Source organism: Azolla caroliniana, unplaced genomic scaffold (assembly GCF_043228905.1).
Source record: "Azolla caroliniana isolate FFs.n. ecotype wild unplaced genomic scaffold, voAzoCaro1.0.p SCAF_3, whole genome shotgun sequence".
In the NCBI taxonomy this organism is placed as follows: domain Eukaryota; kingdom Viridiplantae; phylum Streptophyta; class Polypodiopsida; order Salviniales; family Salviniaceae; genus Azolla; species Azolla caroliniana.
Window position 1 is genome coordinate 20,166,277 of NW_028230438.1, and position 26,787 is coordinate 20,193,063.

At 38.2% G+C, this 26,787-nt stretch overlaps 2 protein-coding genes across 3 annotated transcripts; one reads left to right on the top strand and one right to left on the bottom strand.

The window, feature by feature from the left end:
• The first annotated feature begins 726 nt into the window (after nucleotides 1-726).
• On the top strand, nucleotides 727-26,787 carry LOC147866449 (uncharacterized). Of its 2 annotated transcripts, none has more exons than XM_087316891.1 (17): nucleotides 727-864; nucleotides 8,606-8,927; nucleotides 11,815-12,253; nucleotides 12,332-12,394; nucleotides 12,516-12,728; nucleotides 12,819-13,346; nucleotides 13,878-14,606; nucleotides 14,711-15,001; nucleotides 15,102-15,254; nucleotides 15,997-16,379; nucleotides 16,462-17,347; nucleotides 17,481-18,255; nucleotides 22,323-22,390; nucleotides 22,693-22,768; nucleotides 22,839-22,978; nucleotides 23,132-23,170; nucleotides 26,405-26,787. In XM_087316891.1, exons 1-17 carry the CDS (start codon nucleotides 810-812, stop codon nucleotides 26,588-26,590), a joined length of 5,346 nt encoding a protein of 1,781 aa, XP_087173017.1. In that variant the 5' UTR covers nucleotides 727-809; the 3' UTR covers nucleotides 26,591-26,787. The 2 variants fall into 2 exon arrangements, with proteins under 2 accessions (XP_087173017.1, XP_087173018.1); XM_087316892.1 differs by having other exon boundaries at nucleotides 22,693-22,742; nucleotides 26,405-26,543.
• On the bottom strand, nucleotides 4,933-5,694 carry LOC147866450 (uncharacterized). Its single transcript, XM_087317518.1, has 2 exons — nucleotides 5,606-5,694; nucleotides 4,933-5,542 (listed from the first exon to the last, which is right to left on the bottom strand). Exons 1-2 carry the CDS (start codon nucleotides 5,677-5,679, stop codon nucleotides 5,065-5,067), a joined length of 552 nt encoding a protein of 183 aa, XP_087173644.1. The 5' UTR covers nucleotides 5,680-5,694; the 3' UTR covers nucleotides 4,933-5,064.

The following is a 26,787-nucleotide window of genomic DNA, read 5'->3' on the forward strand; positions in this document are numbered from 1 at the left end:
CCTCTTGGTGCCTAATGCTAGCAAGAAGCATTGACAAGCTCTTAGCAATTGAGCTAAGACTTTATTATTATTTTTAAATGCAACTCGTTATTCGTCATTCATACTACCCCTCGACTTATCATTCAATCTTTTTGATATTCCTAGTTTAGCTTTGTTTTCTCTTATGCATTTCCCACATCACAACACTGAGACACCTTCATCTCATCCTTTTCTTATCAAGTTTGAATTCATTTGGCATTGAGGTCATTAATCAAGTTCGTTCTTAAAAATGAACCACAAACTTCCCATAATACAAGAACGAAAAAACACAACATTAACCAAATTGGATACTTAACTGTTTGGTGCATATCTCTATTAGTGTAACTCACACATCGGCACTTGAGAACATGATTGGGAAGTTGAACCAATAGGGAGCACTACAAGTACAAAGCAAAGATTTTGAAAATGATCCCGACATTTATTATGATTTCTAAATATACATACTTGAAGATTTTGGTTCTTTCCCTAAGCTAAACAACTTGGGTGCGCCTCGGAAAGAGAAAAAATAAAGGGGATGAACTCGACCAACGGAATATGTGATCTATGTACTCACACAACCACCAAAGGGTATTTGAGGAGTTAATAAAAAGTATAGGGGCATTTTCGGAAGAATTAAAAGCCGACTGTATCTGGCTATTTTAAAGGGAGGATGATATGTACATATATAATTAGCTATACCTAAAATGTAATTTTACATATGGTCGTGCGATGATTGCTTGCTTGCTAGATTGTTTTGTCATGCACAAAGTTGGCCTTGCTGTGTTAACGCCATGGACGCTCTGGTCTCTGTGGCCTTCCAAGAGGTAGCAGCTGAAGGTCCACTTGGTAAGTAAGCTCTATTCTTCCTCTTAAAGGAAACAAAGCTTCTGTATATATGTTTGTATGTATATAATATAAAAATGCATACATATACAATATATATGTATGTGTCTGTGAGTATGCATGCACATGTGTATGCAAGATATGTTATCAAAGTATATGTCACACATAACATACGTATACAATTTACATGCATAGATAGACATAAACCATATGTGCATATATATACATAATATTAACGTAATATAGACTTATATAGACACACACATAAAATTTTCATTCATATACATACAACATAGATGCTATATATTTTGTTATATGTGTTTATTTGCATAGACACACGTATACTATAGACTTACAATGTACAGCATAGATATGCATAAAAGGTATATATATATATATATACGCACACACATATACTATAGAGTTACAATGTGCATGCATCGGTATACATAAAACATAGATGCACACACACACACACACATAATATGTACATACTATAGACTTACATATACGTGCTTTTGCATGTTGGATTCTCATACATATATGTGCATGTGTGCGTGGGGTTCTCATACATTGATCTTGATGAGCACGTTGAGATTATATATATGTATGATCTCAATAAATGTAAATGTATGTAGAAAGATAGAGATAAACAAAGAAAGCTATGATAAAATCTTTCAAGAGAGACCAAAATGGCATACAAAACCGAACAAGAGATCACATGTTAAAATGTTGTCTTGTCTTTGAGAAAACAAAACAAAATAAATATAACAAAAGGTAGGATACTAAAGAATATAGTTAGCTAAGCATCTAAGGTTCTAAACTTAGAGAGATTGAAATTTCTGCCTTAGATCTCCAATATGGGCCATTCCTGGGTGAAGAGATCTCCGAAGCAAGGGAAGCAGTGACCTATCTTTGTTGATGACAAGCGTGATGGGGAAGTGGCCTTAATGGCGGTGGTCTGTGTCTGCGACACATGGCCTAATGTATTTAAACCCTTTTGAGTTTTCTGGTCAAGACCCCACTTATGTACAATCATTCACTTTTAACATGAGAAGTGATGGAAATAAAGAATGTCATGATCGAGCTTGTCGATGGTATCATTGATGTTATTGTTGATGGTGTTGTCCTTCAACAACTTCTCTCTATTTCTCTCTAGTTCAAGCAAGAAGAGTCCCAAACATAGTTTGTTTGGTATTCCATTAACTTGCGTAGTGGACGGAACCCTTGTTTGAAGAGGCAATGCTATTTCACTCATATTTCATAAAAAATAAGACAAAGGCAAACATAATATTCTTCCAATTCCAAACCAATGTCACAAAAGACATATCTTTTCTTCCATAGATTTGCGTGCATATCTACCCCCTAATAAATCCATCTTGGGATGCGTGCAACAAGAGTGTCTTATAGCGAACCATCTTCCTACCAAGAGATGTTGTGGGGCTGATCCTTATTCTTTCATTTTCCAATTTGATAATATCAATCTGAATCACTCTATTCCGTTTTTCTATTTTGTTCATAATTAAGTGTGGACAATCCAAGCTATATTGGAATCGGGGAGTCCATTTATACTTTTCCATGTGATTGGATCCATTCTTGCACTTTAGCATTCCAACAATGATTATCTGCATGTTCAGCAAGCTGTTTCAATAACATAAGTACCAATATTGAGTACCTTTCCTTAGGAACATCCAATCTGAGGGATACTGGCCATATGCTTGGGCTCACTATTGGTGCTGCTCCCATCACTGCCCAAATTGTATCATGCGGCAGTAATGCTTTGCTCCTTATTATGCAGGCAATCATCAAGATAAAAAGTTTTTTGATGTCCTATGGAAACATGGCTCCCAAATTATACTCCATAGAGAACAGTGTATTGAACGAACACAATTTAGTTTGTGTTTCATGGAATTCTATACGAGCACATTGTCTTCAAGGGCATCAAGGGTTTCTGTAGGGAGAATTGAGGCCTTGTGCATGCTATTAGGGTCTAGCATATGCCATGCCATCTTTTACTTTCCCTAGAAGGATCCTGGTTCTGTTCTTGTTTGTCACCTATGTGTGAGCAGTGTTAAACAGCATCACTTTAGTTTATTGGCATAGGGAGAACTGATGCCCTATGAAGCTACTCTCCCAAACATAGGGAATTGCCCCCTTTTGAGCGGTCTTTTTTCCTTTAGGTAGGCTGCCCATCTCCCATGTTTTGTTTTGCTCCAATGCCTTCATCTCAACATTCATCGCTTGCTTCCAATTCTCATCAGATAATGCCTCAGACACATTTTTCGGTATAGTAATGCTATTCAAGCTCATAAGAAAGTATTTATGGGCTGGTGAAAATTTATGGAATGAAACATAATTAGAGAGAGGATATAATGGACGTTTAGTGCATTCTCTAGATCCTTTTCTAATAGCAATGGGTAAATTTAGATTATTGTTTGATTCAATTCTGAAGTAGTTACCTCGGGTCTAGGATTTGGATCTGAGTCATGGATGTTCATTGGTCTAGGAGCAAGGTTCTTTCTCCGCGAGTACACCTTGCCAAACCATGGATCGTCTTGATTTATTGATTCCTCTTGGTTGGGTATTAGGGGTTCAGCAGTAGATTGAGGAGTAGGAAGATTAGTGGGAGTAGTAGATTGAGTAGGTTGAGAAGTTAATTTGGGATCTAGAATAAGTGGTAGGCTGTTTGTACTAGTTAAAATTTCATCACTATTTTCTATAAATAATTCCTCCCCCTGAGCATGATTATTGTTGAAATATGATGCATCCTCATTGAATGTTATATCTATAGAGACAAACTACTTTCTAGTTGGAGGGTGATAGCATTTATACCCCTTTTGTGTACAAGAATATCCTATAAATATGCACTTTTGAGCTCAAGGATCTAACTTCCCTCTATTTGAGCTATGAATGTGGACAAAACATACACAACCAAATATTCTAGGAATAAGATGGTTCGTCGTTTTTACATCAGGAAAAAATTGATTAAGGGATTCTATTGGGCGTTTAAGTTCTAAGACATGTGTTGGTAGTTGATTTATTAGATAGGTAGATGTAAGGACTGCTTGCTCCCAATAAGCCCTAGGGACATGTTTGTGAAAGAGAATGGCTCGAGTCATATCTAGTACGTGTCTATTCTTCCTCTCTGCCAAACTGTTCTGTTGGGGTGTATTAATACATGAAGACTCATGGATTATCCCTTCGTGTTGGAAAAATTGTGCTAGTGTGATTAAAAAAGTCTCGTGCATTATCGGATCTGAATTTCTTAATTCCTACTCCAAATTGAGTGTTAACCATATTAAAGAAATTGGGAACAATATAACTCACATCTGATTTGTTTTTCATGAGAAATACCCATGTTACTCTAGCACAATCATCAATAAAGGATATGAAAAATCAGGCTCCAGAGATATTAGGAATAGTGGATGGGCCTCATCCATCACTATGGACTAAATGAAATGGTGCTAGGCTTCTACTTTTACTGATTGGAAAGTTTGTTCTTTTATGCTTTGCATATTCACAGATATCACAATGAAATCGATCAACACTTAATCTAGTAAATAATGTTGGAAATATAAACTTGAGAGTTCTAAATGAGACATGACCTAACCTATGGTGATGTAACCAAAATTTTCTTTCATGGTCGGATGGTTCTTTAACTAAGTAGAGAGACGTCATTTCATGGTTATGGCTTGGCAACTCGAGGTAATAGAGACAATTCTGCTCCTTAGCACGTCCAATCATCTTCCCTGAATCCTTCTCCTAAAATATACAATAGGTGTCGTTGAATGTGACTTGAAAACACAGATCATGAGTGAGTTTGTGAATAGATATCAAATTAGTAGATAATTTAGGAACATGAAGGACATTTTTCAAGGTGAGTGAGGAATTTATTTGAACATCTCCTATGCCTGCTACTGTAGTTAGTGTTCCATCTGCTGTGACAACTTTCCTAGTGCTAGGACAAGGGGAATATGTGATAAATAACGAAGACTCAAAAGTCATGTGATTAGTTACCCCTGAATCAATGATCCAGGGCTTGTCATATGATGTGTCTGAGGCATTAAGACTAATGGAATACGGAAGTATACCTGAATATATTGATGTATTTGTACCTGATGTTCGCCCTTCATCCTTTCCATTGTTGCATTCCTCTGATTTTCTCTTGCTTTCATCTAGCAGTGCAGCAACAATCATACGAGTTTAACTATTTCTCTGTTTGTTTCCATATTCCATATTTGTTGGTTTGCCATGTAGTTTCCAACATTTTTCCCTTGTATGGCGTGGCTTCTTACAATAGCTACACACCAGATCATCCTTGTTTTGACTGTTTCTCCCATTTCCATTCCTTAATATCATTGCTGATCCGTTGGATACTTGTGAGGTGAGCATCCCAGTCCGCCTGCTTTCTTCAGCAAGGACAATAGATATGACTATGTCAAGAGCCGGGAGTGTTCCTTCACAAAGGATCTGCACGCTGACTTGATCAAATTCTTGATTGATTCCAACGAGGAAATCATAGGTTCGATCACATTCAGTGATTTTCTTTAAGGTGGCAGCATCATCCGTACACTTGATCTCTATCTGCCTATAGTGGTCCAATTCCTGCCACAAACCTTTTAATTCATTTGCATACTCGGTAACAGTCCTGTTACCTTGTTTTGCTGAAATAGCTCGCATTCTTAACTCATAGACATGTGCTGTATCACAAGCCTTTGAGTATGTTTGTTTAACTGCCTCCTACATCTTTTGTGCGGTGGACAATGTTAAACAAGTATCACTTATCTCCGGTATCATTGAGTTCCACAGCCACACCATAATAAGTGAGCCTTCTTCATCTCATGCAACGAATTTGGGATCACCCGTGGCTTTGCTTCCCTTTTCCTTTTAGGAGTACTATCTGTGACCATTTGAAGTAGTTTTTCCATCGAGTCGATTTGCAGCTGGAATAGTTGGTAAGTCTCCTCCACCTAGTTGAAACATAGTAGTTTCGATTGTATGTCCACCAGGTATGCTGCTCGCATTGGATGTTTCAGACATCTTGAGAATTCAGTGATTGGAGGGGAAGGCAAGAAAAAAAACTCAGCTATGAAGGCTGAAAATAAAGAGATTCTTGGAAAAAAAGGTTCTCAGCTATGAAGCCAAATCACAGGAGATTCTTGTCTATGAAGAGAAACAATGAGTGCTTAAGAGAAGAAACAATGACAAGGAGATTCTCAGCTATGAGGGCTGATAACAAGGGAATTCTCAGCTAAGAAGGCTGATGAAATAACAAGGATAGGAGTGTATGAGTTTGGAGTCAATCAAGGCCTAAGAGAGAGCAATGAAGGTTCTTCGCTCTGATACCATGTTAAATCGAATGAAAAAAGAAAGACTACCCTTATCTCTTACATAGGGAATTGCCCCCCTTTTATACAAGTGGTGAGTGTCTATTTTTAGAAACTGTTACACCAGAGATTGTTACAACATTTAATATTTAAATACTTAAATATTAAACAATTTAATATTTAATCACTTTAGCTAAAACAGTACTCTGTAACAACTCTCATTACCCATGCTTGAGCGGTGTTAAGCACCATCACTTTAGTTTTATCAAGGTTGATCATAAAATCTTTACCTATCTAGAATAACTTTAACTCATTAGATGTCCTTGTATCTCATCCGAAAGTCAGAATCAACACGATGTCATCGGCATAAAGTAATATCTGTATGGCTATTTGTGTTAAGCATGACCTTTAACCACCCAATCTCTCTATGCAATTAGATATCTCATTTATATAAAAATTGAAGAGATTGGGTGAAATCGAGCTAGCCACGACTTGGTGACAAGGTGTGTACACTTTTCTCGACAATAATTCATATAGTCAATAGATTTCCTCTTGTATATCTAATAGAACTCCAAGGGCTTCTAGTTGCTACATGAGCCAAGCATGTGCTACAACATAGAAGGCTTTCTAGAAATCTACAAAGCAAAAAGAGCTTCTCCGTTAATGGTCTCTTGCTTCCTCAATAAGGGCTCAGGGGGTCGATATGTGATCAAAAGTTGTGAACCCATTTAAGAAATCTGCATGCGTGGCTGACTGGCAGCCATGAGCCTGGGGCTGGCTTCGTGGACCATGATCTCACCACTCTTGTCATCAACAGATACATGCCACTACCTCTTGCCATCGCAGGTGCTTCCCTTGCTTTAGAGATTTCACCATTTTGGATGGACCTATGCTAGAGAAAGAAAGAAATATTAATGTCTTTTAAGACCAAGCAAGAGATTACATCTTAAGTGTTGTCTCGTCTTTGAGGACAAAAAAATCAAAATAAAATTAATATTACTAAGTAAATATAAAAGTAAATAAGATAGAAAGAGACTAGATAATCTGGTTTTCGGCACATGTGAAAGATCTCTAGCATAGATCGATCCAAAATGGAGAGGTCTCCAAAGCAAGGGAAGGACCTGATATGGCGGAAGATAATGGCCTTTATCTATCGATGACAGGGGCACTGAGGTCATGGTCCGTGAGGCTGGGGTCTACGTGCACAACAAATTGCTTTTGACTGATCTATTGTAATCCCTTTGTTATGTCTTGGTCGGAACCCCATTTGTGTACATGCTGCATTAGTGGAGCGATGGGGCTGAAGAAAGTTGTGATTGTTCTTTGTGGATGAGCTTGTGTGGCTGTACTATTGTCCTTCAACAACTTTTCCTTATGTCTCTTGAGTTCTAGCCATTTGTGTACATGCTGCATTAGTGGAGCGATGGGGCTGAAGAAAGTTGTGATTGTTCTTTGTGGATGAGCTTGTGTGGCTGTACTATTGTCCTTCAACAACTTTTCCTTATGTCTCTTGAGTTCTAGCCATTTGTGTACATGCTGCATTAGTGGAGCGATGGGGCTGAAGAAAGTTGTGATTGTTCTTTGTGGATGAGCTTGTGTGGCTGTACTATTGTCCTTCAACAACTTTTCCTTATGTCTCTTGAGTTCTAGCCATTTGTGTACATGCTGCATTAGTGGAGCGATGGGGCTGAAGAAAGTTGTGATTGTTCTTTGTGGATGAGCTTGTGTGGCTGTACTATTGTCCTTCAACAACTTTTCCTTATGTCTCTTGAGTTCTAGCCATTTGTGTACATGCTGCATTAGTGGAGCGATGGGGCTGAAGAAAGTTGTGATTGTTCTTTGTGGATGAGCTTGTGTGGCTGTACTATTGTCCTTCAACAACTTTTCCTTATGTCTCTTGAGTTCTAGCCATTTGTGTACATGCTGCATTAGTGGAGCGATGGGGCTGAAGAAAGTTGTGATTGTTCTTTGTGGATGAGCTTGTGTGGCTGTACTATTGTCCTTCAACAACTTTTCCTTATGTCTCTTGAGTTCTAGCCATTTGTGTACATGCTGCATTAGTGGAGCGATGGGGCTGAAGAAAGTTGTGATTGTTCTTTGTGGATGAGCTTGTGTGGCTGTACTATTGTCCTTCAACAACTTTTCCTTATGTCTCTTGAGTTCTAGCAAGAAAAGAACTAGGCACCGTTAGTCGTCATATTCCATTACCTTGTGTAGTGGGCCAAATCCTTGTTTAAAGAGGCAATGGTATCTCCCTCTGATTTCATAAAAGAGACGTTAGTGACAAACATAGTGTTCTTCAGATTCCACCCCTTGATGACACAATTGGCAAATTCTTTCTTCTAGTGGTATTTGTGTATATCTTCTAGAGAGAGAGAGAGCACGAGAGATTATTGATTGCACGCCGATAATTGCAGGATGTTCTCTGAGAAATCTATGGAAATGGCTGGAAAACTCTTGTAAATCTGCTGGATTTCCATTGGACACTCTAGTGAAGCAGGCTCTATGGAAGCTTCTCCTCCCATCTGGCTGCTTGACCTATGAGGTGCCTGGCTCTGGTTGTGTGGACTCCACCGATGGGTCCATCCAAGATTTTATGGATGCTGAGAAACTGAATGTTAACATTATAGCGTCAGAGGATTTGCGTGAGAGCTTTCTCGGTGCATGTAATGTCAGACATTGTGATACAAAACTCTCGACTATACAACGATCAATCCTTGAACGGCTTGGACAAGCCAGGTATTCTCATCAGTCGCTTATTTTGGATCAGTGAGAAATGATTATGAAATGAAACGAGATCAGATAAGCTAAAGTGGGGTACATGTGAGCTGCATGAAATCAAATGAAAAGCAAGGTAAATGTTGTGTTAATTTTCACTGAAATGCCAAATTGATCTTTATGAGGCTGAAAGCTACATTCCCCTGTAACTTATACAGCGTTGTGGAAAAAAATGCAGAAAATAAACTGTACATAAACCAAGTAAGTAGCCCTAATCTCTGTGAGCAATGTACAATCATGTATGACCCATGGTAAAAGTTGTGAACATTGTAGGATGATGTCATGACCCAAATGAAAGCTTAGAAATTTCTTGAAACAGACATTTAGGGACATGCATTTTTTGTTTTGCCAGTAAAGACTTTCAGATACTATACGATATATGCAAGTTTCATGTTTTGACAATTATTTTTTTAATCATGGTTCATCCTTGTCGATCTGCTATCTGATCCTCCATTCCAGCTTCTGCTCATTGGAACAAAATACCCCACCTTTTGTAGAGTTTGAATGATCCTCTCTTGATTGAACTTCAGTTGTGTTATCTTATCCGTCGCAAAGATACCACTTTTACTTTGGTGTCAAAATTGTTAATCTTGACACAGGTTAATGGAAGGGTACTCATGCTTCTCTGAATTTTTTTAGTATGAATACAGATACAACCAACAAGTCATTTTGTTGCAATAAGTTTTTTTGGGGCTACAATTCATTACAATGTAATAGAAGAGGGCACTTCTTTCATCTTCAGTGCTTGTATTTTTTCTTCTTGAACATTCTATGCCTCTTAGGTACAGTACTCTAATACCATGTTAAAGAAAGGAACCCTATTGGAGAGACTCTTCAAAGTTACATGCTAACTGGAACTTCATGATTCCAAGCAGTAATACGTCCTCCTCTTATCTTACAGGGGACCAGAAACCCTCCCAGTCATCAAACTCAGTGCCTCTGTCAATAGCTGAATGATATATAAGCCAACTTTGGTTCAGTTCTTGCAAAGGAATGAACCTTGCCCATACATAATACTTTCTCTCATATTGCTCAATGATGTAATCTCTTGTTATATCTTTCTTTCACAACTTTCTTTAGCCTTATCACTCCTACTTGTTTTTAGTTAGTAACATTTATTTATTTTGATTTGTTGTTCTCAAAGATGAGACAACACTTAAGATGTAATCCCTTGTTTGGTCTTATAGGCCATTTTGGATTCCTAAAAGATGTTAATATATCTTTTCTTTTTTTTCCTTTCTTTCTCAAATAGAACACATTCCCAGGTTCTCTCACAAAAGAACTTCACAATTATACTGCAAAGAATTAATCATAACATATAACTTTACACCACATTCCCAGGCTCCCTTATTTCATCTTCTGAGCTTGTATCTTATTTTCTTGAATATTCTATTCCTCTTATCTCTCTGCACAGTTGGTCTGGCGTAGTGCTCTAATACCATGTTAGAGAAAAAACCTTATCGGAGAAACTTTTGGAAGTTAAATGCTAACTGAAACTTAGCATCACCTAACATGATTCTGCAGTAATAATTCCTTCTCTTCTTTACAGGAGATCAGGAACCCTCCCAGCCATCAAAATCAGTGCCTGTCTCAATATCTCAATGATATATAATCTAAAAAAGTTGAGGTTATCGCAATGTAATGGACCTCAACCGTACATATTTCTTTTGCTAAAAACGAACACACTCCAAGATTCCTTGACACAAGAACTTTACGAATATAATGTGAAGAACTAGTCATAAAACGTAACTTTACACCATGTGTTTGACTAATATCCTGCAAATGCGTTGCATATCATCAATGTTTCTCAGCACATGAAGTCTTTGATCATGCAACTGAATCAATTTATTTTCATATGTCTTGGAAAACTGTATGAGAACCATAAAATTAACCAATTTGCAGATTAATATCAGATCTTGATGATGGGGAATTGAGTACTTGAGAAAATACAAAAGAAATTTCCGTTTGAAGTGTAATTAATCCTTTCATTATGCACATTGTGAATACCAAAGAAATACCTTTCGAAGCGTAATTAATCCTTTCTTTGTGACATTATATGAAAACCATATATCAAAGTTAGGTCCGCACGAAGTCCTGCTGTTTCCCTTAGTGTGCATCCATCTTACGGTCTTTTTGTGATCGGGAGTGTCTTTTACAGATGTGTAATGTCACTGGTGCTTGTTTGTATATCAACATGCACGCACGCTGTTTTAATTTACTTTTTATTCTATAATTGATGGTTTTTTTCTCGTGTCTATAATTGTTTTGATCTGTCTTTGGTTTTAGGGGATCTCCTTTTTTGTATATAGGGTCTAAAACTCTTTTTTTGGTCTTATATTTGGAAGTTCGATCATGCTACAGAAAATAGTATGAATTGTGAAGTACAAAAACATGTGCAGTATGTTGGTCTCACAGCTACACAGTTCTTTTCTGGAAATGATGCATAAACATACGGTGTTTTGTCTTCTCTTGAGTTAAAGTAAGGGAGAATGAAAATCTCTTAGTTGAACTTAGTGCATTTTTAAGAATGTGATTGTGGAGACTGCCATAGTCATGCCTACCAAGGTAGTCTAAAAGTTTCAAAGCAGCATAGTGGGCCATTGTTCGATGGTCGGAATTTCTCTGCAAACACCATATAAGTCTGGTAGCAGAGAGAACATGAGCAAAATCTATCTGTCCAAATTATGATGATTTGAATAGGTTTGGAATGCAATAAATATTTTGTGTGAATACGTTCAATCGCCATCACGTATGTGACTTCTATTTTTTGACATTCATGTCATGTTATTTGCATGAAGCTTTATTCTTGTTGTTGCTTTTGTGAAGTGATGATGCATTTCATATGCAGAGCAAATGGAGTAACACAATACGAGATTGGTAAAGAATTTGGCATCATTGGCAATAAGCTGTTCTATATAATAAAAAGCTTGGAATCACGGGGTTTGCTAGTGAGACATTCTTCTATATATAGGGGGGAACGCCCAATAGCTACAAATCTTATCCACCTTAAGAGGTTTTCCAAAAGTGTGAAACTTGGATTTCATCAACGGTTTGAAATCTGCAGTGCTAGCAGAACAACATTTGATGATGATAATGATATTTCTGTTACTGAAGGAGAAGCAAATCAAGTGTGTAATCTGAAAGATACTCTTATTAATGATGACTTGCCTTCACTAAAAGAGGCATGCAAGAAAATTGAAGAGGCAGATAATAAAGTATTAGTAATGTCAGACTTGAAAGTTAGCTTGGGCTATCGGTTTACACGTGGGCATCGTGAATGGCGAAGGGTAAATATCGTGCATTGTTATCCGTGTAACCTGTCTTTGAGCAAGTAATTGCTAACAGATGCTATTGGTGTTTTGCAGATACTCAACAGGTTGGTGATTGCCGGTTTAGTTGAGGTTTTCGATGCAAAAGTAGAAAAAAAGGTATTGCTCACATTTGTTTGGGCTAAACAAGCTTTTACTGTATGAATTCTGTTTCCCTTTGTCAATCTGCTCCCACTCTTTTATGTTTTAGTTAAGGAGATCGTGGATTTCCATTGTACAGGTGCGACCCTGTATACGTCTTCTGAAGCCCTTCGATGCAAAAGCCTTCTTTACTAAATCTAACACTCTGAATGGTGATGAAATGGGGTTTGACCTCAATTTCAAAGGTGCAAAGCGTGGTAAAGTTACAGAGCAAGTAGCTGAGCTTTCTATGAACCGCCAGATTTATGACACTATCAAGCAAGGTGGCTCAGATGGAGTGACAGTTACCGAGGTGCATGTAGACTCTAATACGTATAATATGTCAATAGATTGACAATATGCATATTTCGTTTTAATAATGACTTCTTAAGTTTCATCACAGGTATTTAATCGTCTTGGTATCATCAACAAAAAAAACTATTATCGGTTAACTAACATGGTTTCAAAGTATGGCTTACATTTACAAGTGAAAACTTACAAGAGATCTACCCAGTACCGAGTATTAGTACGTGAAGACTACACCAATCCCCAGGTTGATGTTGGTTGTGCTAAACAAAATAAACACAAACAAGACCCTTGGGTGCAATCCAGGGGTAAACATGAAGCAGAAAAGGAAGAGATATTTGTATCTAGTCCTCTGCCCCAAATGCCAGAAAATACGTTGCCCCATGCTGAGGTGATATCAGATAAACCAGCTGAAGATAAAACTCTAGTGATGGAATCAGAGATGGTGCCTTATAGAGAGGTTGAAAATTCAGAAGCAAACGAGTTCCCAGTACGTTTATGTGCTCCAGCTCCTTTTGCCTCTCTGGACACCATGCCTATTGCTTTTTCAAAATGCAATCAACGTGTCGTGGCATTGTCCAGTGCACACACACAGCGGGAAGTGCAGATTATGGAAAAATTAGAGGTGTGGAAGTTTGCTTTATAGTGTTTGGCACTTTCAGTTTTTACATCACTTAGCAGAAATTTAGAAAGCTTTACTGAAGTATTAAGATCTCTAGATTCTTTAGTCATGTCTTAATTCTATTTTTATTTCCTTATTTCCTTATTTACTTATATACTTAGTTCTGTTTGTTTTGATTTGCTGTTCTCAAAGATGAGACAACATTTTAAGATGTAATCTCTTGTTTAGTCCTATACACCATTTTGGTCTCTTAAAAGATATTAACATATCTTTCTTTCTTTCCGTGATCATGCATGTTTTAAAACCTTGAGTCTGTTCTCCATCTTATAACAACACAGATGCTGGATTTCATAATGACACATTCATGGTCTGCTCAGAAAAGAAAGCTATACATTTTCTCAATATAGTTGAAGTTATTTCTGAGAATCATGTCATCCTAGAGTAGATATGCTTGTTTTTATATGTACAAATTTTATTTCTGCTTCTCCTAGTAAATTCTAAGTTGTTTAGAATGTCTGAATTTTTCTATAACAGAAGGAGAAGTTTATCCTTCGAAGTGAACTGCATAAATTGTTGGAAGATCTTGATGACAGAAAAAATACCCTTCTTGATAGAAAGACTGTATCACGCAACTTGCAGAAACTTCAGAGAGAAGGCCGTTGTAAATGTATATTGGTGAATCTTCCTGGAGTCTCAAACTATGGACAAATACGTACAATTGATGTGGTTCTGTTGCCTTCTATTGAGATATCCCCAGATATATTGACGCAAATCTATGAGCGTCAGAGGGCCTTTGACAAATCAATTCGTCATGAAAGCTCAATCCGGTTGAGGAAGTCAAAGACTGAAGACATTCCTTCTTTGAGTGGAGTACAGAGAATGCCGAAAGCAGAAATTGTAGAAAAAGGAAGAACCTTACAAGAAAATGGTTTTATTTCTCCAAAGCTAGTTCGATCCCGTTTGCTTCATCAGTTCTTATGGCTCTATATCTCGGGATTAAGAGACGAAAATACTCACTTGGAGGAATATGACGCAGTTAATGGTGGTGGAGTGGTTTTTTCATTGCTTGTCGCTATACAGTCAATGCCATTAGAGAGTTTCCTGCAGGTGATTGGTTCAACCAAACATATTAAAGGACTTGCTGAACGTTGCAAGCGCGGAATGAGATTGTCAGACCTTCCTAGAAAGGAGTCTGAATCTTTGCTTGATTTAAATGCCAGTGGACGTCTTGCTTGGCTTGTTGATATTCTCCGACGATTGAAGGTATGTGATTTGTTGTAATGTAATACCCTTTGGAACTGTCTTCAGTATGGCAAATTGTTGCAAATACTAAACATTCTAGCTGCTGAAAATTGTTGTCTTTTAAGCTGCTTAGGATTGTTATGATACCTCCTCTTGTTAAAGATCATCCAGATAAGTCTGCACAAGCAGGGGTAGCCTATGCTTTAGAGCTGAATCCATATATCGATGAACCTGATTTTGAGCCACCTTCAACAATATCTGCACATGTCTTGAATCTTGGCCCATCTCCAAGACATTATTTTAAACTCTCATCTAAGGAAAGCGTGGAAGAGTATTGGAAGAGTTTAGAATATTTCTACCGGGGATCAGAGTCCCATATTGCAAGACGTATTTTTCCTGGTTCAACAGTGCCAGAGGTATGAAACATATTTTGGGGTGTAGCACAATAAACAGTTGTTTTTGTTGTAGGTGCTCTAATTATTCCTTAAAATTTTCTCCCTCTTTTCCTGTATTAAGCTCTTTGGAGTTCGGTCTTGGTCATGTTTACGTGTTATGAGCATGGAACAGCGAAGGAAACTTCAAGAACGGATTGGTTTACATGACTCCAGGAGGCTTCCGTATGAAGAATGCGTAAGAATTGCACGAGAACTGAACCTTTCTCTTGATCAGGTCATCAAGATTTTTTTCTTGTGTTTCTTGGTACTTCTTCATATTATGAAAAATCTTACTGTAGTAATATAGAGATGAAATCTTGAATATATCCTGTATCAACTCCCTGGATTCATAGGTCATTTAAGTTTCTTCCCGATTATTCGAGCCATTGTTGTGACTCATGTATATGTATTTATAAGTACTATAGGGTCAAATTTGTTTATGGATTCCTTTTAGTATGCTCATTTGTGTATAACTAGGAATTTTATTTCTAATTTCTTATTACTCTGAGATGTATTATAATGGTTTAATGAAATCTTCATGCTCGATCTTCATTGTCTTAAAATATTTACAGTTGTGTTTTCTAAGTGAATAACTGCGTGGAGAACTGGCATTTGATACTTCAAAGAATCCATTATAAAAGAAAAGGCTAGTTACTAGTACCTTCTCAAAGACGAGACAACACTTAATATCTAATCTCTTGTTTGGTCTTATAGGCCATTTTGGCCTCTTAAAAGACATTAATATATCTTTCTTTCTTTCTTTCTTCTTGAGTCTGAGTCCATTTGGAATTTAGATGGTTGTATGGTTCATAACCTTCTTTTAATCGCTAAAGTCACTCTGAAAGATTCTGCCTGAATAGTTAGTTAATTGTCATTAATATTCAGCTTTGCTTACTTAGCAAAGTTAGGTTGACCTCTACTGAAACCATTGTTTGGGCCTATGGATTATATTTAATTCTGGTGATTTTTGCTGACAGGTTTTGGGAGTTTCATATGAAAAGAATCAAAGAATCAAACAGGAGATGCAACCTTCAAAGAAAGATCCTTTGAACCCCTCACAAATAAACATAGCCCTGGGAACTAGGAGCCAGACAAAGAAACGTTCAGCCTCAAGTGGTGGTATTCCAGAAGAATCAGCAAGGCTAGAAATTAGAAAAAGGCGTAACCAAAATAGTTTGGATTTCCAAACTAAATGTGCTGAACAGGGATCCATTTTAGCAGATAAAAGCAATAATATAGGAAATCCTGAAGATGATGATTGCAATGAAGATTTAGCGACAAACCCTTTGCCTCAAATTTTGGTTCGGAAGTTTCGACCCTTGAGGAAAAAGAAGTATATGTGGACGGATGAGGCAGATAGGTGAGCTAAGTAAAACAAATGGCAAGTTCAATTCCTTTATACTGCTCTTGTATTTTGATGGGTGTTTTTCTATTTCTTCTAGAGTTCTTGTTGCATGTTATACAAGACAAAGAGCGATATTAGGTTCCAGATACAATCGTGTGGAGTGGAACTCAATATCAGGGCTCCCAGCTCCTGCAGATAAATGTAGAAGAAGAATCGTTTCTCTTAAAATGATTCCTACTGTCCGAAAGTCTATGATGGCAGTTTGTAATCTTCTTGGAACACGGTACACGAAACATCTTCGTTTGCATGCTGATCATGGTCAGAGCTCGCATAATGACTTATGGAACACAATGGCTGAAGAGAGTCTGGAAAGGGAAGTGTCTGATGGTAAAGTTTATAGCTGGGAAGATTTTGAAGATCCTATACTCTCAGCTGCCCTTAATGATATTATGCGGCGCAAGAATGTTGTACGATCAACCTCTTCAAAGAAATGTATTGAGACTTCTTCTGTAAGATTAAAGAGCTCACAATTTGGTCGTCAGCAATTTGCAGCATCGACAGACCATGACAGGATTAAGACAGGTGATGTGAAGTCTTCTGTGCCAGCAACAGGTTCTGATTGTTATACTGTTGAACGCATTCCAGAAAATGTTTTGCAAGCTTCAGATGAGGTAGTACCAGGAAAGTGTATTAATACACGCTCCCTTCCAAACATGAAGAGTGCTACTAGTGCTCGAGCCAGACCCAACAGGTTTAATGTTCGGAAGAAAATGCAGAGACCAACCACACTGAAGGATATCAGCAGCGGTGAGATGATAAGGAAGTCTGCAGGTGTAGCAATGGCTGTAGAACTCATAAAATTAGTTTTTCTCAACTCGGCTGTGGAGTCAGAAGTGTCACAAATACTTGTGGATGCACTGCGTCGATGTAAGGAGGCTGATATTTTCACAGCTTTCAGATTTCTGAAGGACCAGGCTTTGGTGGTAAGCTCTCAAAACTTTTGCCAATATTCCTAAATATTTTTAAGATCTTCAAGAAGATTTAGGATAACACCTTGAATAAAATTAATATAGCATTTTCTGTTGTTTGATTTGTGGTAGTTTGTGATACATGTAGGCTGTTGGGGATGACTGCCATGCTTTTGTGCTCTCTCATAAATTCTATCAAAATTCTACTTCATCCCCATTTGTACTAACTACTAGTGATGAGTCCAAAAAATTTGAGAGGTGGCTTCGGGATCAGAAAACTCGTTTAGATGAAGATTGGGTGACTTTGGCATCCGAACCACAGTGGGGTGAACTGTTCCAACTTTTCTCCAATGTATTATCTGGTCAACTTTATATTGCACCCTTTTTACCTGAAACAGGAATTGGTGAGAAAGATCCAGATGAAACCACCCGAAAACGTAAAAGGGATTTTCCTATATCTGAGCAAGCTACCAAAGCTAAGACTGTTTCAGGATGTGAAGAAGGTGGTTTTGGTCAGCGAAGAGAGAGAGGTTTTCCGGGTATTGAAGTGAAGGTTCACACTGCAGTTAAATCGTTTGAAAGTATGCTTATGATGAGGACTGAAAAACATGCTCTCTTAGATTCATATAACTTCTCAACTTTGGAAGGTTCAGATGAGATGAATGTACCTGAAATCTTGGAGTTAGAGCAAGAGAAAACCTCAATGGAGAGGAATTCTCAGTATCATGCTACTGCGAATGAAGATAAAGATGAGGTGGGGAATTTCTTGAGACCGGAGGGTTTGGATAGTCATTCTCTTGACCTCCATATTGTGGACGATAATTTCGAAGTGCCTATGTTGGAGCAAGTTCATGCCGCAATTTTAAGTGCAGGAGAAACAGGGATAAAGCTTGGGGATTCAATAGAAATCATCAGAGCTGAAGGTAAGGAACTATTTAATATGCATGTATGTTTATGCTTTATCTATGATATTGTGGTGTGCATGTGTTCCTTTGTGTACCCTTTTAGCACGCCCTTTTTAGGATGCATGTACCTAAGCCGACCCACCCTTTTAGCGCACCCTTTTTAGCTAAGCCAACCCAAATGGGTACCTTTGTATCAACTATAAATTGAGTAAGAAGTAAGAAGCTAACGAGACTGGTTTTGATATCTTATGTGCATTTCACATATTGGTGGAGATGATGGGTACCAGTCCCCCACATCCAAGCATCCACCTCTTCCCCCTCACCTTAGGTTGCCTGCTAACTTCTTGTCCCACGAGTTTCTCTGATCCCCCTCCTACACGATAGCCCTCCTGTCCCCCACCTCAGCCAAGTCCAGGTGGCCCTCAGTCCACAGGAGTGATTGATCTCTATCCGCCTATAGCCCTCCTGTCCCCCACCTTAGCCAAGTCTAGGTGGCCCTCAGTCCACAGGAGCGATTGATCTCTATCCGCCTATAGCCCTCCTGTCCCCCACCTTAGCCAAGTCCAGGTGGCCCTCAGTCCACAGGAGCGATTGATCTTTATCCGCCAATTGCTAGCTCGTTTTTCGTCACTAGCCCCATCCAACTATGAGTGCCGGCGGTTCCCGGGATGTCCTCAATGCCGTTGCAACTCAACTAGGTGTCCAGCAGATGTTTACATCCCCATACCCTCCTGAGACAAATGACCTCACCGAACGCCTCAACAAGAGCCTCAAGCAAGAGATGGCTGCACGAATCAGCCCTTTTCGAGCACTCTATGGGCGTGACCCTCGCCTCCCACAAGAATCGTCTATTGACGTCCATTCCAACCCTTGTCATCGACAGATAAAAGCCATTATCTCCCGCCATCGTAGGTGCTTCCCTCGCTTCGGAGACATTTCCATTTTGGATCGACCTATGCTAGAGATCTTTCGAAGACAAAAGCTACAATATACCTAACTTGAGAATCACACATGTGCCAAAAACCACATTCCGTCGTTTCTTCTCTTTTCATCTTATTTACTTTTATATTTACTGTGTAATATTTATTTTATTTTGATTTGTTCTCAAAGACGAGAAAACACTCAAGATGTAATCTCTTATTTGGTCTTATAGGCCATTTTGGCTTCTTAAAAGACGTTAATATATCTTTCTTTCTTTCTTTCAGCGGGGAAATGTGGTGTGCATGTGTTCCTTTGTGCTACCCTTTTAGCACACCCTTTTTAGGATGCATGTACCTAAGTCGACCCACCCTTTTAGCATACCCTTTTTAGCTAAGCCAACCCAAATGGGTACCTTTGTATCAACTATAAATTGAGTAAGAAGTAAGAAGGTAAGGAGACTGGTTTTGATATCTTATGTGCATTTTACGATATGTCCAGAGAGGTGGATACTATTGTACATGGTTTGTCTCAATCAGGCCTGGTGTAGATTTTAAGCTGATATTCTTTTATTTCTTTCACAAAACACATATGTATGTCATCACATAACCTACTATTCAGTAGTTATGTTGAAGACATTGTTTAGTCATTACATCATCTCCCGGTTGAGGTCCTGTTGAAGAATATTATAGATGAGGTATATTCTTATTCTACAATAAAACAGAATCCTAGGATACTAATGAACATCAAGGTGACTGATGATGTTGAGATGTACCATAGAGTCTAGAATATACATATAGTCTTACTTAGCTTGAATTCTTATATGGGAGAGGCTTTGCAGATCCTGATTTCATATTTAATATACGTTCCTGGGCATTGCATTAACAGGGTCGCATGTAGGGATTGTATGATCGCAGGGACATGTTGATCAGATGAGGGTTTTGGAGTATAGTTGTGCCAAAATAATCTTTGGTTATTTGTTGTATTGGTCATACCTGCACTGTTGAATGAAGTGGAATTATTATGGGAACAGGGGTTGATAAATCGGGTGAGATAGAAGCTAGATAGGGTAGTACATAAAATATTCACAATTAGACACAGGACACCTGTAAAGGTACCCAATAGTGACCAAAGGTCATTATGTCTGCCACTTTGGTGTTTTTATGAAATACGGAGATGAACTATAGTGGTCATTATCATGTGGGTACTCATCGAGACTAAAGATCTCTCCAAAGCTGTCCAGTGGTGAAGGCTCGGTCCCCAAATGTCTACTCCATAGAGAAGAGTTGATGTTACAATTGTATCAAACAACTAAAATTTAGTTTGGTGGTTCGTGAACCGGGATCATCCATTGCATATCTAGTGGGACACAAGAGCTTCTATATCATTGCATGAGCTGAGTGGTACAATGTCGAAGACTTTCTGGAAATCCATAAAGAAACAATGGATTTCTCTTTAATAGTTTCCTCCCTCCTTAATAAGGGCTTGGAGGATCAATATGTGACCCAAAGTTGTGAACTCCTTATGGAAACTTGTCTATCCAACTGAACAACAGTCATCCTTTGACTGTGGGATCACGTCATATAGTTTAGGCAAGTAATGGATAATGATGGTAGTCTTATAATTGCAAGGTCTCGTGGATCTTTGCCTACTAGAGCTGTCTTCACTCATAACTCTATTAAAATTGTGAGCAAGAAGCAGGAGCAATGTGTCACGGGCATATATGAAATGCTCACTCACCAATCCATCATGATCTTTGGGCCTTTCCAAATTGTAATCTATCAATGGAATTGCTCACTTTTTGTGGAGTACTAATGGGTTGATTCATGTGTGTGTGAATCATATGGGTGGGGGAGAGATGGCTGTCCGGAATGTCATAAAATACCTTTTCATATTCATGCCAATTTTGTGGTGAGGTCAGTTGTATGGTAGGTTGCGTCTCATTTTCCATTTTCCATTCTCTTTTACTTTCTTGTTGTAGGAACAATCTGTATACCTCTTCCTCAAAGTTAGCCAAATATGATATCTTGTTTTCCTCACAAGGCGTTGGAAGGCTGCTCTTGCTTGTTTATATTTACAAAACTCCAGGTCACTTCCCGTTCCAAGGTTCTCTGTGTTTCAAGACATTCCTCATCATACCTACTATTTTGTCTAGCTTTACCATGTAAGGGTTCATTGCTGACTGTGGTGTGTGGAAAGGCATTTGTTGCGGCATAATGTCATGATTTTGACAACCCTTGTGTGACTTCCTCTAGAGATGAGAAAGCATCCAAATCAAGCATGCCATTAGATACTCCACAGCTACACACATCAATTGTTTCCTGAATAAATTGGTATTGAAAATGCCAATCTCCTTCTTAACACATACATCCTTTTGGTATCCATATTCGCCGTGAAGTGTTGATATACATGAAATCTGTCATCTCGAGTAGAGGGATGGAGATCCAATAAAGTAATTGAACGTGCTTGCACCTCCCTTGGGCTTCCAACATGTCAAAGAATCTGATCTTAGCCATTGTGACAAACCAATTTTATATCACAAATCCATGAAGAAGATTGGGAGGTGAGGGCTTTTAGGGGTATGATTGGGTCTAGATGATAGAGTACTTCGTGGACATGCTTAAGTTTCAGCTAATTCATGGTTAAAATAGGTGATTGTAAAAGGGCTGGTGATTTGGAAGCAGGTGGTTGTGATTGTGTGCTGTTGGCAAGGGTTATGGAAAGGTGTTATCTGAACTGATTTTGATGATTTTATGGCTTCCTTTGTGTCAAGGATATAATCAACTCGTCTCCTGCCACCTTCTAGTGGGAAATAAGGCCAGTAGAATCTGACCATGAGTTCATCCTGTTGTAGATATCTGGAGGCCCTGGTTATAATAGATGTTTAGTATATCTTCTGTTGTTTGGTCCTGAGTTGGCTAAACATCAACAAAGTTTACTCCTGGATTACATACGCTTTATCCCGCTAGCATTCTTCTTGGGGTTATTTGATTGACTGTAAATCTTTTACTCGAGTTAAGCTGTGTTCAAGACTTGTATTGAGTTGAAAGTCTTGCAATAAATTTCCTAGTTGTTAAAGACTATTTAATTGATTGTCTATGGCTATGGATTGATGTGTACATATCCTGAATCTTACAGAAATTCTGAACAAGAGTTTTTTATTGCAGGAAAAGTGACGGTTGAAATCACAATATCATATGCAAGGGCATTACATTCACTTGAACTGGCTAGAGAGGTTTGATAACAATTTTATCTTTAGTGATTTTTCATATCTTTGCAACCTAGTATTAGCTAATGGTGATGCAGTTATAGATGATATTTTTGAAGAAATTCGAGTAGATTTAAGTGCCTTTGTTTAAAACGAAAAAAGGAAAAGAAGAGGCTAGGTAGGAAGGGAGAAGAGGAGTGATAATTTTCCGTGGCTTAAGAGGGAGAAGAGTAAAGTAGTGATAATTTACCTCTTATGACCTTGTTTGCCATCAATAACGGATTTTGAATATTATACTTAAAACCTGACCCATCCTTTCTGTCTGTCAGGTGATGGCTTTTGACCATTTAAGAGTTGTGGCTGCACCTTACTATGAACGGTACTTCTTGCATGTACCAAAATCAGGTTGATTGATTGCCTTATCGTTTGAAGCAAATGTACTTTGCTACTGTATTTACATCCCATTATTTTCCAGGGAACGCACAAGAGGGTCCAGTAGAAATGGTTCCCATTCTACCTTGGTTGGAAGCAGATGGGAAAGAGAATGCTATCAGGCGATCAGCTCTGAACCGAAGAATAATGGGAATTGTTATGCTAAATCCTGGTATTCTGGAGGTAGTTTTACTACTGTAGATTGTAACATTCTAAATGCTGGCTTTGGAGAAAATATTTATTAATACATTGTGGAGTAGATAATAGCTTTTTATCTTTATTTTTGTCAAGTCACGTAGAAAATCTAAACCTGATTGTCTGGTTATTTTCTTCCAGGAATCTATTATTGAGCAAGTGGATGTGCTTAATCCAATGGTTAGTTTTACTATTTATGAACTTTAGAAATATAAGATTAAAATGGTCTTTCTGTACAATATAATATTAATAGTGTTATAATTGGGAAATCTATATGCACCGATGTGAATGTCCTATGTATTGTTGCTATTATAATGCAGCAATGAAATTACACACTATATACAGCATATTACATGCTTACAAATGAACTGGTAGATGACTGGATAATTGCGGGGTGCAATTCTAGTGAAATGCTAACGGGATGGAGTTATTGCATTTCATGCTATAATATATATGTGTTAGGATTCCGTCCGTCCTAATGGGAGAAGTCGGCTATCAATTGGGAGAATCGGCAGTCAAATATGAACCGACTGGTCGGGCTGACCTGATGGTCGAAGACAATGTTGACTAGTCGCGCCGACCGGATTGGTCGAAAGACAGTCGGTTGGTCGGACCGACTGGATAGCCGACAGAAGGAGTCGGCTATGTGAATCGACGAGACTTTCAACTTGTGGGTCGGACATTTGAGTCGATCAGTCGGCCGATTAACTACTGTTATTATTAAATAATAATAATAACAGATTCTTCCTATAAATATGGGAAGCTAGGGCAAACAGAGTTGTTGAGTCTGTTGTAGCAGTAGTGGAATAGAGTGTAGAACAGAAGGAGTGCAACAAAGCAGAGACGAGAGACAGCGTGAGTGTTAATGTCACTCTTGTAAAACCCTAACTGGTGAATACTCTGATATTACAGAGTTCTTGTAATCTGTTTATCCTCTTGTATCTCTATTGTATAGTGCAAATCTGTTGCCTGTGGTTTTCCCCTTGTTTTAGGGTTTCCATGTAAATATTGTGTCCTGTGTATTCTCTGTGTTTTGCTGTTTTCTGTTCGGTACATCTTTTGATTCTATCTTTCTCGTAAATCAACGGTCTGAATCCAACAGTATGCATAAACAATGTAGTTTTTTTCCTCACAATATTGGACACAAATGCCTCACACTTAATGCAGATGCAAAGTTGAGAAATTTCTTCTCTGTTTCTGCTCATGTTCTGCCTTCCACCTTGGATACGATTCCTTACATCATCCCAATGGGACTATAATTTCTTGACATATCCAGCTCTATCCTGATGATATTTTGGAGAATGACATATTGTGCATTTAATTCTTTTGAATATCAGGTTGGGGAATTTATATAGATAAAATATCTCACCATGGATAGACTGAGTCAACACCTGGCATCTCTTGCAGCCTACCAGAGATGCTCATACCCATACTACTATATCCAGATGTTATTGTGCTAATTTCGAGTTTTCCAGTGGGGCCGCAAAAACATCTAGACGCTGTTTACACATTCTGCTTCATGGTCTTTTATGAGTCTTATTAAAGTCAAGTTCATAGTACTTAACAACGACGAAGTATGAAGTATGGCTAAGTAGATCGGGCTGGAATTCCTTTTTGTTAGGGGAGAAGTGTAATATACACGATCTTATGTGTACTTAGGTGTCACATTCACAGGATCTTCTCTCTATGTCTCTTGAGCTCTAGCAAGAACAGTCCCAAGCACTGAATCTTTGTATGCCATTACCTTTTGTAGTGGGTCAGAACCTTGTTTGAAGAGACAGAAGAACCTCCCTCTTATTTAATAGAAAACAGCAGACGTGGAGATGTCGTGTTCTTCCAATTTCACCCCTTAATTGCACAATTGGGAGATCTATTCTTCTATAGTTCTGCATGCATATCTGGTTATCTCATTTTCTTACCGATGTGAATAGGTTCTGAGCTACCAATGTAGTGCATGTGATGGATATGTATCCACATAAGAAGTCTTGATGATGAATCTGTCCTGTGATGTGTAGAAAGGGTGCCTTATGATGGGCCAGCTTCATACCAAGAGGTGTTGGTGCAGCTGATCCATGTGCTTTCATTATCCAATTCTTTTCCAATTTAGTCATGTTTAGTGTTGATAATCCAATCTATATTGGAATGAGATTAGCACATTCATAGCTATGCCATACGATTCAAGTCATTCTTATACATTTCAGCATACAAACAATGATTACCTCCATGTTAAGCAAACTGTTTTGATGAATTAAATCCCAGTTTGAGTACCTAGGGAGCTCTCAAAGCCATTGGATGATTGGAACAAATGCCTCTGTCAATATACCATGGGGTATGCTCCTTATCATGCAGGCAATAATCAAGATGAAAAGTCGTTCTGAATCTGTCCAGTTGATAGCCCTATGAAGGCTGGGTCCCAAAATTTCTACTCAGAGAGGAGTCGTATGCATACACATGTTTCAAGGGCACCAAGGGCTTCATATCCATGAGAAAGTCCAGCACAAGTATTCTCCTTCAGGGAGAATTGAGGTTTTCTGAATGCTACTCCTAGATGCTGGTAGGATTATGTGTATGCCACCTTCCCAAGAAGAATTCCAGTTTTGATCTCATCAACCACTCTTTAGTCGCTTTGAAGACCAGTATTTAAGTTTTCTCAAGGTTGATTGACAAATCTATAACATCAAAGAATTTAGATGTCTCTGGGAGAGTCTGTGGCTACCCTTATTAAGCATGCTCCTGAGATCAGTTGTATGCTAAGTTCTCTCATATTTTTCAAGCTCTTTTACGGTCTTGTCCTAGCTAAACATTTTCCTCACAAGGTCTTGGAAGACTTTTCTTGCTTGTTTTTGTGTACAAATCTCCCAGGGCACTTTTTGTTGAAAGTGTCTCCTTTGTCATGAAATTACCATTGAATTCTTCATCATACAAACCCTTTTGTGTGTTTCTACAACGTATAAGTGCATTGCAACAATGGTGTGGGAAAGGCTTTATTGGCTGCATAATGGAATGACTTTGACAACTCGTGTGATTACATCATGCGATACCAATTGTATACTCCACGGAGCACAACTATGCTCATTGCGTCTGATTCAATTGGTTTTAGCACATACATATATATGATCTACTCCCCAGCCAATAGTGCTACGAGAGACCAATATGAACTTGGGTAGAAGGGATGGAGAGGGAAGAAAGAAAAAATATTGATATCTTTTAATAGACCAATAGCCTGCAAGACGGAATGAGAGCTTACATCACCTACTCATTTTCTGAAGGACTTAATTATTTTTATAATTATAATTTGATTCATTTATCATGTATCTTAACAAATGTATGAGGAGTGAAAGATGTTGGCTTCACTCTTTTGCATATTGTAGTTCGAATATTTTTCTTATTTTGATGCTCTTTCCCTTATGCCAGAGCTGTCAAAAATTTCTTCAATTGATGGTGTTAGATGGTCATTTGTTCATCCGAACAAGAATGGAATATGATTCTCCAGAAATTCCTTTTTCTATTCAAATGGTTTCTCCAGAAAGGTCAAGACAGCGTAACCTTCTGCAAAGACGTCACTATTTTGGTAATCCAAAATGTAGCTTCTTATTGTAGGGATTTTTGTTTGTTAGATTCTACAGCCCCGCAAATGGGCTTATTCTTTCACTAGAGTCAACCAGTTTTTTGCATACTAGAGAAATATATTGTGCATATTAGTGAATGATATCAATCTGAAAATGCTATGATTCAACCAAAGCTCACTATATTACCTTGATCAAGTATGAATAATTTTTTCTGCCGTTTCTGGATTA

Coding starts and splice junctions, on each gene's coding strand:
- LOC147866449 (XM_087316891.1), top strand. CDS start 810: ATGGACGCTCTGGTCTCTGTGGCCTTCCAAGAGGTAGCAGCTGAAGGT. Junction 12,254..12,331: donor GGCATCGTGAATGGCGAAGG/GTAAATATCGTG, acceptor GGTGTTTTGCAG/ATACTCAACAGGTTGGTGAT. Junction 17,348..17,480: donor TGAAGGACCAGGCTTTGGTG/GTAAGCTCTCAA, acceptor TGATACATGTAG/GCTGTTGGGGATGACTGCCA.
- LOC147866450 (XM_087317518.1), bottom strand. CDS start 5,679: ATGGTGTGGCTGTGGAACTCAATGATACCGGAGATAAGTGATACTTGT. Junction 5,543..5,605: donor TTGTCCACCGCACAAAAGAT/GTAGGAGGCAGT, acceptor CTATGAGTTAAG/AATGCGAGCTATTTCAGCAA.